The 13,846-nt window shown below is 41.0% G+C and overlaps 1 protein-coding gene across 1 annotated transcript in view; it reads right to left on the bottom strand.

Annotated features, from left to right (window-relative positions):
* The window catches only part of myom2b (myomesin 2b), a 32,667-nt gene extending 19,541 nt beyond the window's left edge, over nt 1-13,126 (bottom strand). Inside the window, exons 1-16 of the mRNA XM_008297238.1 lie at nt 13,024-13,126; nt 10,446-10,549; nt 7,702-7,759; nt 7,343-7,497; nt 7,043-7,129; nt 4,299-4,387; nt 3,965-4,015; nt 3,653-3,817; nt 3,107-3,268; nt 2,733-2,874; nt 1,797-1,996; nt 1,128-1,181; nt 892-1,019; nt 546-729; nt 265-439; nt 25-146 (exon numbers count right to left, since the gene is read on the bottom strand). Coding sequence (XP_008295460.1) covers nt 25-146; nt 265-439; nt 546-729; nt 892-1,019; nt 1,128-1,181; nt 1,797-1,996; nt 2,733-2,874; nt 3,107-3,268; nt 3,653-3,817; nt 3,965-4,015; nt 4,299-4,387; nt 7,043-7,129; nt 7,343-7,497; nt 7,702-7,759; nt 10,446-10,528 — 1,855 coding nt within the window. The 5' untranslated portion in view covers nt 10,529-10,549; nt 13,024-13,126. The remainder of the gene's footprint in view (nt 1-24; nt 147-264; nt 440-545; nt 730-891; nt 1,020-1,127; nt 1,182-1,796; nt 1,997-2,732; nt 2,875-3,106; nt 3,269-3,652; nt 3,818-3,964; nt 4,016-4,298; nt 4,388-7,042; nt 7,130-7,342; nt 7,498-7,701; nt 7,760-10,445; nt 10,550-13,023) is intronic.
* Between the last annotated feature and the right edge of the window lie 720 nt (nt 13,127-13,846).

The raw sequence follows: 13,846 nt of genomic DNA, 5'->3' as shown, positions 1-13,846 counted from the left end.
GATCACACGTTAGGCGATACTGACTGAGGGCGGCCTTGACAGTGAGAGGTGCAGACTCCTGGGATTCATCGCTGAGGCCGATCTCATTGATAGCCTGGACACGGAACACGTAGGTTTCTCCTTTGGTCAGACCACTAACCACAAACCTGAAGGAACACAATCAAATGCAAAGCCCATGAGTGTTGCTTTCATACCTTATTGTAGCTAACAATCAGAGAAAAGCCATATTTCTGAGCACTAGAGGTTTTTTGCTTGGAAACATACTTGGCGTTTCTGTGGGGCTTGTGATTGGCTGAGGTCCAGTCCTTGGACCCCTTCACACACTGGTCAATGTAGTAACCAATCAGATTGTTGGGTTCTTTTGGAGGGGCCCACTGGATGAGGACAGAGGTGTCCGTTTCCCTTGTGGAAATGACTTGACCCGGAGCAGATGGTACACCTAAAGACAACAAAACACAAAACTCACCAACAGCTCAAGTGTCAGTTTATTTCACTGCTGTAGGAAAAGTGTTGAACTGCGTACGGAGAAAATGGCTGAAACAGACCTTTGAGTTCCAGAGTCTCAATCACTCCGGTTGGCTCAGAGGGCTCGCTGGTTCCATAGATATTGGCAGACAAAACTCTGAACTGATATGGCTTGCCCTCTGCCAGGTCAAAGACGGCATAGCGGGGAGATCGAATAGGAACCTTAGTGTTGACGCGCTGCCATCCACCACTCTCTACCATGCACTGTAGGTGGAACGAGAGACAGAGAAAACAGATTATTACCAAATATAGCACAAAAAAATGAGGGCTATCCACTTATTCAAATCATAACCCATTATTTGGAGTGGGTCATAGGTTGTATTGTACAGAGCAGTACTGAAATAATTGCATGACATCGTCTGTTACCTTTTCTATGAAGTACCACATGGGAGCTGTGCTGTGGTATGCCGGGGCTTTCCAGCTCAAAACAACGTATGTCCTGTCTATTTCTGAGACATTCATTCCCGATGGAACACCAGGAGGCTTTCCATCAGCTACACCAAAGAACAAACACATACGCGCACAGGTTGTTAGAATATTTAACAAAGATATAATGTAGTAATACTGCACACATGTGTGCTCAATTGAATTAAAATCCCAACCTTCAACTTCGTCATGGTAAGACACAACATCCAGTTTTCCTCCGAGCTTCTTGGCTGCAGGAGGACAAAAGACATGATCGTCAGTCTGCTGGAAGTGGATGCTGAAGTTACCTCAAATAGACTTCAAATGTAAATCTGGATAAAATACTTGAATACAACCATCTACTACCTGTAAATATATATATATATTTTTAAACCTGCTCAGTGATTTTGATAAAAACTGATCATCTTACACCGCAACCTATTCTATTTAATTTATCTATTTTATGGGGGTAACCTGACAAAATCTAGCAGCATAAGATAGAATAGGTATCACATAGTTTTACAAAAATGCAGATCATTGATAAAACACATATAGAGCACAACTAAATGATTTAAGAAACAGGAACTTATTACATCTTATGTTGGAAAGACAAGATTTTTGCTCCTTTTTTTTCCAGGAATGAGTAAGTGTAGTGATTTGAATACCAAATGGAGACCATTCATTGAGTGACTAACTGCTTTTGCGTCAGTAAAAGAGGGGTACAGAACAGAAAAATTTCAGCAAAATAACGTCCAAAACCATGGCTTCAAACCTATCAAACATCAAACCGTCAGTGTGTACAGGACACATTTATCAAGTCAAAATGATGTGAAGTCATATCTCTGCACTAATCCATCTGAACCCACCGTGGAGCCTCTCAAACTCGGTGGGGTCGAGTGCAGCGATGGGGTCGGACATGCGGGACGGTTTGCTGATTCCGTGGGAGTTGACGGCTCTGACTCTGAAGTAGTAGGAGTGTCCTTCAAACAGCCCAGACACGGGGTATTTACAGATCTTAATGGGGTGGTCGTTGCATTGGGTCCAGTTTTCGGTTCCGACCTCACATCTATAGAATAGAAAAGAGAAAAGGAGTAAAGAAGAGAGGAGTTGAGTGGATGAACATCAATGGGAAAATGATGATGTTGACTATATTTTTGGCTTGATGAATAAAATATTGGACATTTGTCATGATGGTGATATTTTATTATTGAAAATATGTGTGTCTAAAGTGGTAGATGTTTAATTTGTTGCGTTTACGGTTCTACCATAAAAGCCATGATAATCCTAATGGCAATTAATATCTACCAGTATGTGGAAATATAGCATCTTGTAATTGTTACACAGTAGGAAAATTAACAAAATTGTTCATTATGGTGCTTGGAAAAAAAAAAACAAATACAGAAACAACAATTGGGCATTTTTTAGCATAATTGTGGTCTGCTCTGTTTCATGTGTGTATAAAAATTAAAAACATTTATTAAATGTGACCAGCTAGTTATGAGATCATGCACTTTATACGTTCCTATATGCTGTATATTAATGTATTTAGGTTTGTGTATTTAAGAAGTTTAAAGAACAGAATAACTGAAACGTGTAGCTTAGCTGTAAAATGCTCAAAAAAGATCCTGAGAGGATTGAAGGGGTAGAGCAGTATGGAGGCAATAGATTGCCTGTCCCTCGAGACAAAAACCCTTTATTTAAACAGTTAGTCAGGTCAACTCTGTGTGATGACTTACAGTAATCAGTTTGTCTTTATGTTGGTCAGTTTATCTGTTTATGGTGTTTATATCACTAACTCCTACTTGTCCACAAAGTATCCCAGGATTGGACCCTCTGTGGTGGTATTAGGAGGCTTCCATGACACAATGACATAATCTCTGTTGGCGTCGTGGATCTTGATGTCCATAGGAGCACCGGGTGCAGCTGGGACTGGAGGAGGACCATCTACACACAGAGTGATGGGATGACAGTGTTAGGTAAGTCATAATATTTTACTATAATAGTATATTAACATATAGTACAAGAGTTTGAAAAAGTGATAAAACAGCAAAGCATTATGTCAAAAACAAAACAATGAAATAGAACCTTCAGACTCTGATGTGAGTCATTGGTCATAAGCTTCACGTTTGGTTTCAAGCCATCAGCTTCTATTAAACCATCTAATCATCCAGCTCACCTGCAACTGAGACAAATGCACTGTGTTCTGCAGTGCCTCCTTTGGTGACCATGCGGAGCGTGTAGAGGCCTTCGTCGTCTTTGTAGAGGTTTGGCAGACTCAAAGTGGTGACTCCTCTGCCAGTTTCAATCTTCACCCATTTAGAGTCAAACAGACGAGTGTCTTGAAACGAGACAAGTTCACGGAATCACTATCACGGCACCAGTCTTAGAAGCTTCTAGATTGCTAAAACACTGTATTTGTTTAAACTACATGTGAGGTTTGACTGAATTCCATTCACGATTTGCTTTTATACTGGAGACACACACATACCAAATGAAACTGCTCATGAATTGGGGGTATATTACTAGAGTCTATTTAACTGCTCTCAGTATAATTAATAAGCAATAAAAATAGTGTCCATAACATTTTCCAATTTTTCCACTGCTGTGCCTCTGGCTGCATGTCGACTTGATTGGGTCTGGCAGACACCGTGGCCGTCGGTATATATTACTAGCAATTATAGGGTAATTATGTTGTCATTAAATGCTACTTTATAACAATTACCATCTCTATACCACTGTGCCTCGGGCTGTAGGTTGGCCAGGTTGGGGTTCAGGGTCATGGTAGCAGACAAAGTGGCAGATCCTCCCTCAGCAGCAAACACTGGGCCAAACTTCTCCACAAAAGTGATGTTGATTTTAGTGTACTGGATCTTGGGAATCATGGCAGCTGGGACACAGGAGAGAGGAAGACACGTGAGACAGAGGGGTAGGCGACAGCTTGTTGCTTCACACAGTGCCTTGATAGGAGATTTTGTCGTCATCAGTGGTCTTAAGATTGTAATTTCTGGACATTCAGACAAGGCTGAATGCCTACCTGTGAAAGGCAGCCATGCGTATGGGCAAGACTCTTCTTCCTGCTTGAACCCTACACAATTAAAAACACACATAGCGAAAGTTAATCATCGTTATCAGCAGCTAGTTCTACAGATTAAAGCTAAGAAACTCAATAAGCAGTACTTATGGTGAACTGACGGTCTACGTGAGCAGTTTTAGATCCAAGTGCCTCAGCTAAATATGATGGCAATAATATTTATTTATTTATTTAACCCATTGTAGTTTAAATTATACCAGAGATGTCGAGGTGTGACTGGTTGATAAAACATCAAACTTCAAGTTCAGATAGCAGCTCGTCAGATAGAGTGACTTACTCTTGACGATAACAGAGGCCTGACTAGAGGCCTGTCCATGGCTGTTACCGGCGACAGCAGTGTACTGAGCTGTGTCATCAGTTGAGCATCTATAAAGCACAATAAAAACAACAGTTTCTAGTTAATTTATCGCATAGAAATCTCACAGACAGTCGTATTTTTGCTATCTACTAAATGAAGAATCTACGGTTTAGGATTGTGCCATAGCAGCATTTTCCATCACATTCTATTAAGCCCCGGGTGTTTATGTGAGTCTTAAGTAATGTTTACAGCGATCTGTGAAAACACGGGAGATGCCTAAACACCAGATGTACAGCATATCCATGAGGATCGGCTCTGACAGGACTAATTGTAAACCACTGAAGTAAATGCCAGCGTGGATTTGCTCGTACAAAGTGCGTGGAACCAATGCACCAAATGAGCAATAATTTCTCACATGGATGCATTATGTTCTCAGGATAATCAGCAGGGGAGAAGCGCGGCAGAGATTCAGCATTCATACAAACAACCGCACCAACAATGCTTGGCTCAGTTATACAGCTCCCCCTTAAGAAAAGATCACGTGTTCAGTCCCATCTCACCCGACATATTCCTGATCGCTAATGCTTCCAGAATACTTAACAGCAGACTTGGAGACAGAGCCACAAGTTAGGCTGTTAATCTTGTCTTCTGTGTGAGCAGTTTTCAATACAAAACAAAACGCTTCTTTTGCAATCAAATCTACGCCTGCAAAATACATACTGTCATTCAGTAGCAGGATATAATACAGCACATCACCAACACTGTGACTGGCAGGCTTCCTCCAAATATTATTTACACAAGAGGTTTCTGTGTTTTTTTTCCCCTCTAGAGACACATGGCCACAGATGTTTCCTCATCTTAACAAATTCCACATTGGCAATTTACAGAAAAACTGAATGTATTCAGGATTAGATTCTGTTTCCATCGGGTGCCAATGAATAAAACTGTATTTGCAGGCTAGTCGACGAAATGTAGACAGAAAGATTTCAGACACACAAGACGGTTGCTTCAGTGGTAAAGCCATGTTTTAGTCGTGTTTCTTGTTGTGTTTCTGTGTTCAAACTCTTTTTTTTCTCTCTCTGCCCTCCAGTGTTTCTCTTCCACCCTGGATCCTTACCCCGATGTTCCTCTCACCAACTTTTCCACAACCTCATGTTACACCAGTATCATCTGACACGGGAATTTTTACCCCGTGCAGAGCGCATAGGCAGATGTAGTCATTAAAAGAAGCCTTTGACATCATAGCGGAAGTGGGTTGCAGAAGAAAGCTGAGGGAGAGCAGCAGATGTATTGTTGTTGTGAATCATAATAGCAGGTTGAAAGGCTTGTAGAGGAGCTCCACGGTGAGGATCTAGGGCAGAGAGGCTGGTGGAGGTGGGGGGAGCTGGTGCATTTTCTTTCTCTGTCACGAGCCTGGCTTAAAATTCAGACAAGATGCTGGTAATTTGTAATTCAAAAGAGACTCATCCTTCAGGTTCTTCCAGTCTATTTTTAAAACTGAGCAACCATCCCAGGCTGTCATTTTCACCATTCTCAAATTGAAAAGGAACACACAGCACTCTGAGTAATTGCTAATCTATCGTACTATCTAATGAGTTTTACACCACTCAGGACGCTGTTGAGGTTAAGGGGTATTTTTCTACAAGGAGTAATTACTGTTAGCTGGCCTGTGTTTAAGTAACTGAGAGAAGCAGCGAAGGCGATTGGAGCCAAGGAAAGAGTGATGACCGTAAGAGTCCTGGAGTATCACGTAGCACTGAGGTCAGCACTCGAACAGCTGAGCTTCCCAAGACTGGAGGGAGAGCGGGATATTCTCTGGTCCCCTGACTGTAATCACACAGCGTGCCCACATAACCAGCTGACTCTGATGCAATGACTCTAATCTCAATTTGTGTGTGAATTCTGATGGGATTGGCAGGATGGATTTGAAGCCAAATAGTTGGCCAGTCAGTACGGCGGCCCTGAAGCTCAATGCGCTGCGTCTTAAGAAAAAACATGCCAATGGAGAGGACACAAACCAAGAAAACAGACATGTGCTGCATTTAGAAACACCACCAAATACTGAAATGTGCTGCAAATATGGAAAACACAGCCTAATACTGAAACACTGCAGGGTTACCAGCATGTATGTGGAATAATATCTGAACCGTGCAATCAGAATGTTTAAACAAATATAAGTTTGCTCATTTACCAGCATCACTTTTGGATAATCAACTTCACTAACTTCACGAGTCACCATGGCAACAACTGGCCATGTTTCTCACATTTTAGTCCCATTAAAACACCTCCCGTGAGACATTTCTGTATTTTTAGACACCGTATAGTGTGTTGTTTATTATCTTTTATTGTCGCATTTCTACCTTCTTTAATAGTTCATTGTACTGCTGAAAACGGTACTTTCTGCAGTTGGTGCATCATGGTGCCTGAAAGTTTGTGTGTACATGTGAAAAAGCAAAAAATAAATAAAATGTAGAGGTTAATCTAGTGATTCTGGATTGCACATGCATAGATTTGGTGGAGAGGCAGAGATATTCTCATGTTCAAATCCTTAAAAAAATAAAATAAAATAGATGCTGAAATTGACAATTTCTAATATTATCTTCCATTGGACTTGCCCTGTCTAGCAAATTGTTGTTTTTGAGTAAAACTGCGCCACAATGATATCAAAACATCCTCACTAAGTGCTGCTATTGATCAGAAATCTTTCATGAACTGTTTTGTACCTTGGGATCTCCAGACAATGGACTCCACCTTTAGCTTCAACAAAGTACTTTCCAGAGGAGATGTCCAGGATCACACCATCTTTATACCTGAAGAAAATAAAAAGTATAGCTCAACTGCATCAAGGCATGTGGGACCAGAATAAACAATAGTTTTAAAGTAACGTTCTGAGCATCGCTACTAAGATCTAGTGTCATATTACAATTTAATGTAAGTCGTGTAGTGTCTTCATGACATAGTGTATACTCGAGTGACTATGTCTACCATGTTTAAGGACAAACACGTTTTTACTTCTTACTCACCACTTAACAACGGGCATGGGGAAGCCCTCAATAGTACAGAAGAGTTTGATTGGAGTGTGTTCAAACACAGTGTGGGATCTGAGTCTGACCAGGAAATTTGGTCCTCTGATCATGTGCTCCTCCCGCACATATTTCTCCATCATCTTCGTGCTTACCTGCACAGGTACACAGAGATACCAGTAAACATCCAACAAATGAATAATACACACTTCTCCATATTGCCTTAACACTCAATTTACTGCATCGTACTATATTATACGGCAAAAATATTAATAAAATCCACACATGACAATTAAACTACATGTCTAAACTGTCATTGCATCAATATGTCTGGATAGAAACAGTTCATAGATTCTTACCACTTCCTGGATGCGAGCTTTTGTTTTATGCTCATATCTTTCCTCCATCGCCTCAGAGCTAAAGACAAACAGTAAATCAGTTCCACTAGTAGATTCAGGAAAAACCGTGTTTACGCTGCAGGCTGAGAACTGAGTATTTCCCTACGTAATACTGCAGGACACTAGAAATATTTCAGATGTGACATTACCATCATGCATGGCTGTATCCCTGCCAAAACATCACTTACTGTAGTCACACTGGCTCCACAACAATAACTGCTTCATAATATTGAGGTCATACATACAATGCATTTGCCTGCAAGTCAAAAGAAAGCCTCCAAAGCAAAAGCGTGTTCATTTGATTTGCCTCTCAGATATTTGCAGCGAGCTGAAGCCAGTCTTGACAGGGTTTGCAATTATATTTCAAATTGTTAATTTCCTTTTACGCCATGTTGTGCTTTTATCTTTTAAATTCTGAATATTTTATTAGTTACTTCTATTCTGCTGCCTTGTGAAGCACTCGAAAAGTGTTCAATAAATATAGATTATTAGCATTATCTTACATAACTATGATATTGTTTTTAATAAGTTGTCCGTTACAGCCTTAGTTGGTGAACAAAGACAAGTCTGTAGGATTTCCTCTGTACTGATCAGCAAAACATTTACTAATCAATCAGTGATCATCTACCAAATTTGCACTTTCTAGAACATGAGCTGTTGTACCCCAACTGAGCATCCACAAGGCCGAGATGTTTTAGATATTTAGAGGTTGTGCTTGTTGTTGCTGTAAGAGTGTAGCTTCTGGTTTTACACAAATGTTTTTTTTTTCCCCCCTCTAACAGGCTTTTAAAGCTTAAGGGAGTAAATCCCAATGCTTTTGACCTCCTCCATGATACCAGCACAATACAAAAGTCTGAGAACCAGCTTTATGTAAAGAATGCGGGACAGGAAAGTAAGACCTCCCTGACTGAACCTGACCTTTACACAGCAGGCTATCAACACACACTCACCTATGACCCCTCTGTGAAGGCAGAAGAGACACCAGCTCAAAGAAAGTTCTGGCAGAATCCTCAGGGCTGACATGAGAGAAGCTTGAGCACCTCAGGGAGAAGCTTTTTTTAAGAGGATTTCACCTTGATGTTCAACATCTGCTGTTTGAGATGGTAGTCTGAGCCTGTGCCCCTTGTGCCACTGAGGGTGTTGTTCTGTATGAGACAGCTTTAATTTATTGCTTTTTTTATATTTACAAATGCTTGCCTTTGTAACCTAAGAGCTCTCTGAACAACTGTCGTCCATTTGGTGAGACATTTTTGTCATGAACAAGTGACAGTTTAAAAGAAAGAGAGAAAAAAAAATATAAGAACCACAATTAATCACAACACCCGTTTCTTTACTTTTATAGGCAGTGTTTTTGCACATAGCCCTATCTCATATTTAACAGACTATGCAAATGAAGGCCTGACACATGAGAGGCTCCCTAGAGCTGGAAGATGGAATTTGGCTGGTTGCCTAATAGCTGGAGATTGTCAGTGGGAGAGACACAGCCAGTAGTAAGAAGCTCTGAGTCTGTGTCTTTCATCGCTGTTGTCCCCAAAGACTTGCGACCAGAAGTAACTCCAGCACCGCCATCAGATGTGCCCTGCAGACTAGAAGGTCAAGGGCATCTTGAACGCTGGCAGCAACAAACAAGGCAGTTGGTGTTGTGATCGGCCCCTTGTGATGAGAACAGGGGAGGCGGAGCAGCAAAATTAAGAGAAAGAGGTGAGGCCATCCTAAACTAAAAGTACTATCTTAGGAAATGTGTTACAAGTGGATGCCAAGTTGGGGTGCGACAACTATTTACACAGTTTGGGATTTGTTGGGTTTAAATCTAATTGGCAAAATATGTGTTTCTGTACAGATGAGAAAACAAGAAATGATCAGAATAAAAAATGTCATAATTTCTCCTTAGTTGTGCAAATGCTCCTTAAACTGTCTCGTCTGCAGAAAACAAATCTTATCATACATTTGATAAGCAAGTCAGTCAGCTGTTATTCAGGGCACATTTCATATAACTTTTATGCTGACAAAAATCTGAGATAAAATAGTTAGGAACTACCGCTACATTAAACCATCAGACCACATCTAATATTTGTCACTGAACACTTTGTTAAACATATTAAGTAGATTTGGATTGCACTGGTTAGCTGCATATTAGCAAAAGTTTTTAAAAAAGCAGAGTAAGTGAGCAACGGCAAGAGCAAGATTTTTTAATACAGCAAGTTTAGAATGAAACACAGCAGACAGAGCATCTGTCGGCACTCCTGAAAATCACACACACACACACTGACTCTTAGCGAAGCATTTTTTTCCCCCAGACTACAGAAAACAGTTTCCTCCAATCAAAACTCAGGTTTTGGCCATACTTAAGTCTCAGCATCGAAGAGAATGAAATAAATAAAATCAGCTCAATTTGGGCAACTAATGTCTGAAACTGTCATAAACAGGTAGAATAAAACAGACAGCTCTTCATTGACCTGTTGCTGTAAGATGACAATACCAAATACCTTTAAGAAGCCTCTTTCAAAAAGCATGGCCACCTTAGGACTGGGTTGAATTTAGCCTAATATCAACCAGATTAGCCTTAAATTTGTTATATTTGTGCTTATATGGCAGCATTTGCAGTTTTAGTAGTGGCAGAGCTTACTACTGTTAAAATACTGCTATTAGTAGTAATATTAGGATGATGTAAGCGCTGCATTAGCTCAGAGCCATGTCTCCTGTACCTGCTGTACTCTTTAACCACATACTGGCTCTGTTTGTGGTGGTATTCATGGTTGTAATTTCCACGTTTGATCCACACTGACATGGTGACACTGTAGACACTGACCTGTTGGACCAGCAACACACAGTGACACAGACTGACATGGTAACAGAACACAGTAAATATTCACTTTACCAGGAACACAGTAACACAGTGACAAACACCAACGATCGTCCTGAAATTAGATCCAATCCAAAGAACAAAAACGTAAAGAAAGAAGGTGACAGTCAATCATGCCGAACAGAGGTTGCCGCACAATAATGACAACAATGTGCGGCAAACATGATGAGCAATATATTTGTGTTCACTTGCCCTCTACAAAAAGAAAAGCCTTTCTGGTATTTGGACACACGGAGTCGGCGAGGCTCACATACTCAAACGCACACATAAACACAGCTTATTGGCAGCTCCACCACTTGACAAGGTGACAGGCTATTGATTTAAAGACGCCATCAACGGAGACGCACGTGTGCACACACATAAAACAAAAGGAATGAACGCAGACTATTGTTGGACACGTAATGCATATGAACAGCAACTGATGGCGCAGCTGTACCAACGATTGTCCCATCACTTTGACAGCTCTAAATTCAGCTTTGGCAGTTGTAGCATGTTTATGATGCAGTGGTGGACTGTAGATATTGTTAGAATCCAGTAGTATACACATAAAAGAACGTACGAAGCATGAGTTCCTTAGAGTGAAAACTGAACTTAGACAGCAGTAGCAATTATTCCATCACGGATGATAAACCCTCTAAACTAAAACAAGGAAACACTGCCACACATACAACTGTGAACAGTTCAGCTTCTTATTCGCGGTGATATGGCAGCACTACTACAATTTTAGCAAACTGAATTCCTCAATAACTTAAAGAAAAACGCCTCCTTTGGAGCTGCTCACCAGTCAACCCTTTGTGACAGTACATTTTCCCTGTTACAGTGTGTCATAAATACATTTGGTCTGTCAGCACTGAAATAAGGTAAAAATGTCTTTACTTTCAGACAGTGGTTTATACTCTGTCTTGTTCGCTGGAATCTCAGATAAATGTGGGTTTCGTTGTAGACACCATAGCAAGAACATAACTTTGTCTTACATCATGCACACAGTGGAGTATAACTGCCTTACATCACCTCATAGTCCTCAGAGCCCAGTCAGATGAAACGTGAAGCCGTCCCTCCTACCCAACCTCAACCTGAGAGCTACTGAGACGTGCTGCACTGGCAAAGACATTCCTATTTTCACACCTCTGAAACGCTCTGCCCAGCTTCAGTGTTACCATAACGATCACAAAGCCACTTCTGATGCCCCAAAACTGTCAATCAAGCGGACAGCCAAGCAAGTAGATAAACCACAATGACCTGACCCCCTGGCCTCTAACCTCTGACTCAGTGACATCAATAATGGCAGTTAAATTCCCTTTTGACTCGTCTGGTTATGCAAGAGAAGAGCTGAACTTGATGCACCTTTGTTCCTCTTCTGTATCTGTTTACTCCCTTTTATGTTCATTATATTTTTTAGTCACGCTATAAACACTTTTGTATTGAACATTCAGGTGCCTAACAAAAAGTAAAAAGCCTCTGATTTGGTCATTAATTGGTGGTTTTACACATTTCACTCTGCTCAGTGATCAGTCAGCCAGACTTTTCCAGAGCTGGATAATCACTGAAGTTATCCTCAGTGTTTACATGGCACCTCATAAGAAAAAATCAAAACAACAGTTATCCGTGGAAAGGGTGGTTCCAAAGAAAAGAGGCATTACATTTAACTGCCCTCAGAAAATTGGTCATTGCACGCAGATCATATTCTAGTCCCACCGGTCCTACATCTCGCTGCCTCTGTCAGTCCAGCCAATACTGTAACAGCACAAACGCCTGCCAAATGACACCTGAGCCTCTCCATCTGTAACAGTAAACCTCTAAAATGCTCAGCCATAACTGTACAAACCTCAGAAATTCTGTGGTTTAATCATCAACATTTTCTATTCAGATACAAAAACTTATTGTATTGTTAGTACAAAGGAATAACAATGGCTCATGTACTTGTGAATTTCCTAATCCAAGACTAAATGTTTGTTAGTGAGCCTGTGCTTAAATTTAAGTTTACATCACATTTAAAGACCTAGAGCTATACACAACACTTTAACAAAGAAACAGACCTGAGTGTCCTTGTCAAATTTGACCAATTACAGTGTTAGTCTGATAAACACACAGACCTGCCGTCTCTTATCCCAGACAAAACAAGAGCCCAATAAACGAGTGACCAGAGAGTTAAGAAGAGCCCTCTGTTGGTCGCTCGTTCATTCCAGGCTAATCTCCACACATCTTTTATAAATACCATATTCTGTCATTCATCACTTTAGTATCATTAGCTCCTGCTAAGGATCATGAAACATCTCTTGGCTGTCCCCTAATCTGCTCTAGATGCCTCCATCCCATTAACCCTACCTGCTACACTTAGGTGTGAAGCAAAAGTGGATTAAAAAGCTCAGGATAATGAGGAGATGGGAGCAGAAAACAGAATTTAAAATACTTTTTCTTACCCCTTGAGATTTCCTTTGCAGCGACTTCGGTTGTCAGCCTGAATCCACAGGGAGTCAGCCAAAACCAAGTACCAGGCCAACAAAACCACCACCCGTCTCCAACCGTCCCCCACCTGCCTCTCCCTGAGGCCTTATAAGGAGAGAGAGCTGCCTATATATAACCAGTATCCTTCAAGACTCGTGGCCACCACAACCAGTCAACTATTTGATGAACAGAGTTTATTGATTACAGTTTGTCGTGGACCGGTCGCTGGTCTGTGGCACGATATCCGAACAGCACCTGCGAAACAACTGGTTATTCGTGTATACCAGCTGATCCAGACAATGCAGGGAATCTGGCCATGGTGATGTTATGGGGAGGGCAGTACCACACATTTACTAGCAGCATTTTTAGCTCCACAGAATAGGCAGCAGTATGTTTTCTCAAGTTAAACAGAGAGCTGGACACTTTAATCTCTTTTATATCACAATGGCATAGTTATAAAACATATACGAGACAGCATTTCACAGCTCACGCAACACACACCTCCTGAAAACCCGTTTAAATTTGGCGTTGCAACGGCTACATATGTGTTGTTTATACTGCTGATTTACTTATACTTGCTAGCCGCAAATTGGACGGTTCTGAAGAGCCTCCGTTAATATCGTTCCCCCATTTGCACATAGAAACGTCTTGAGACTCTGTGTCGCATGCTGAACTTTGGCCAAGGCCTATTTATAAAACTAGCTACAGTTACAGCTAGACTATTCCTGACACAGTGGAGAAGCTGTAAAACACATTTCACATCTGAGACAAAATCATATGAGGGGACGACATGGAGGT

This window comes from Stegastes partitus, unplaced genomic scaffold (genome assembly GCF_000690725.1).
Source record: "Stegastes partitus isolate 25-593 unplaced genomic scaffold, Stegastes_partitus-1.0.2 Scaffold1202, whole genome shotgun sequence".
Taxonomy (NCBI): domain Eukaryota; kingdom Metazoa; phylum Chordata; class Actinopteri; family Pomacentridae; genus Stegastes; species Stegastes partitus.
The sequence above is the reverse complement of the archived record's forward strand: the minus strand, read 5'-3'. Positions and strand labels throughout refer to the sequence as shown.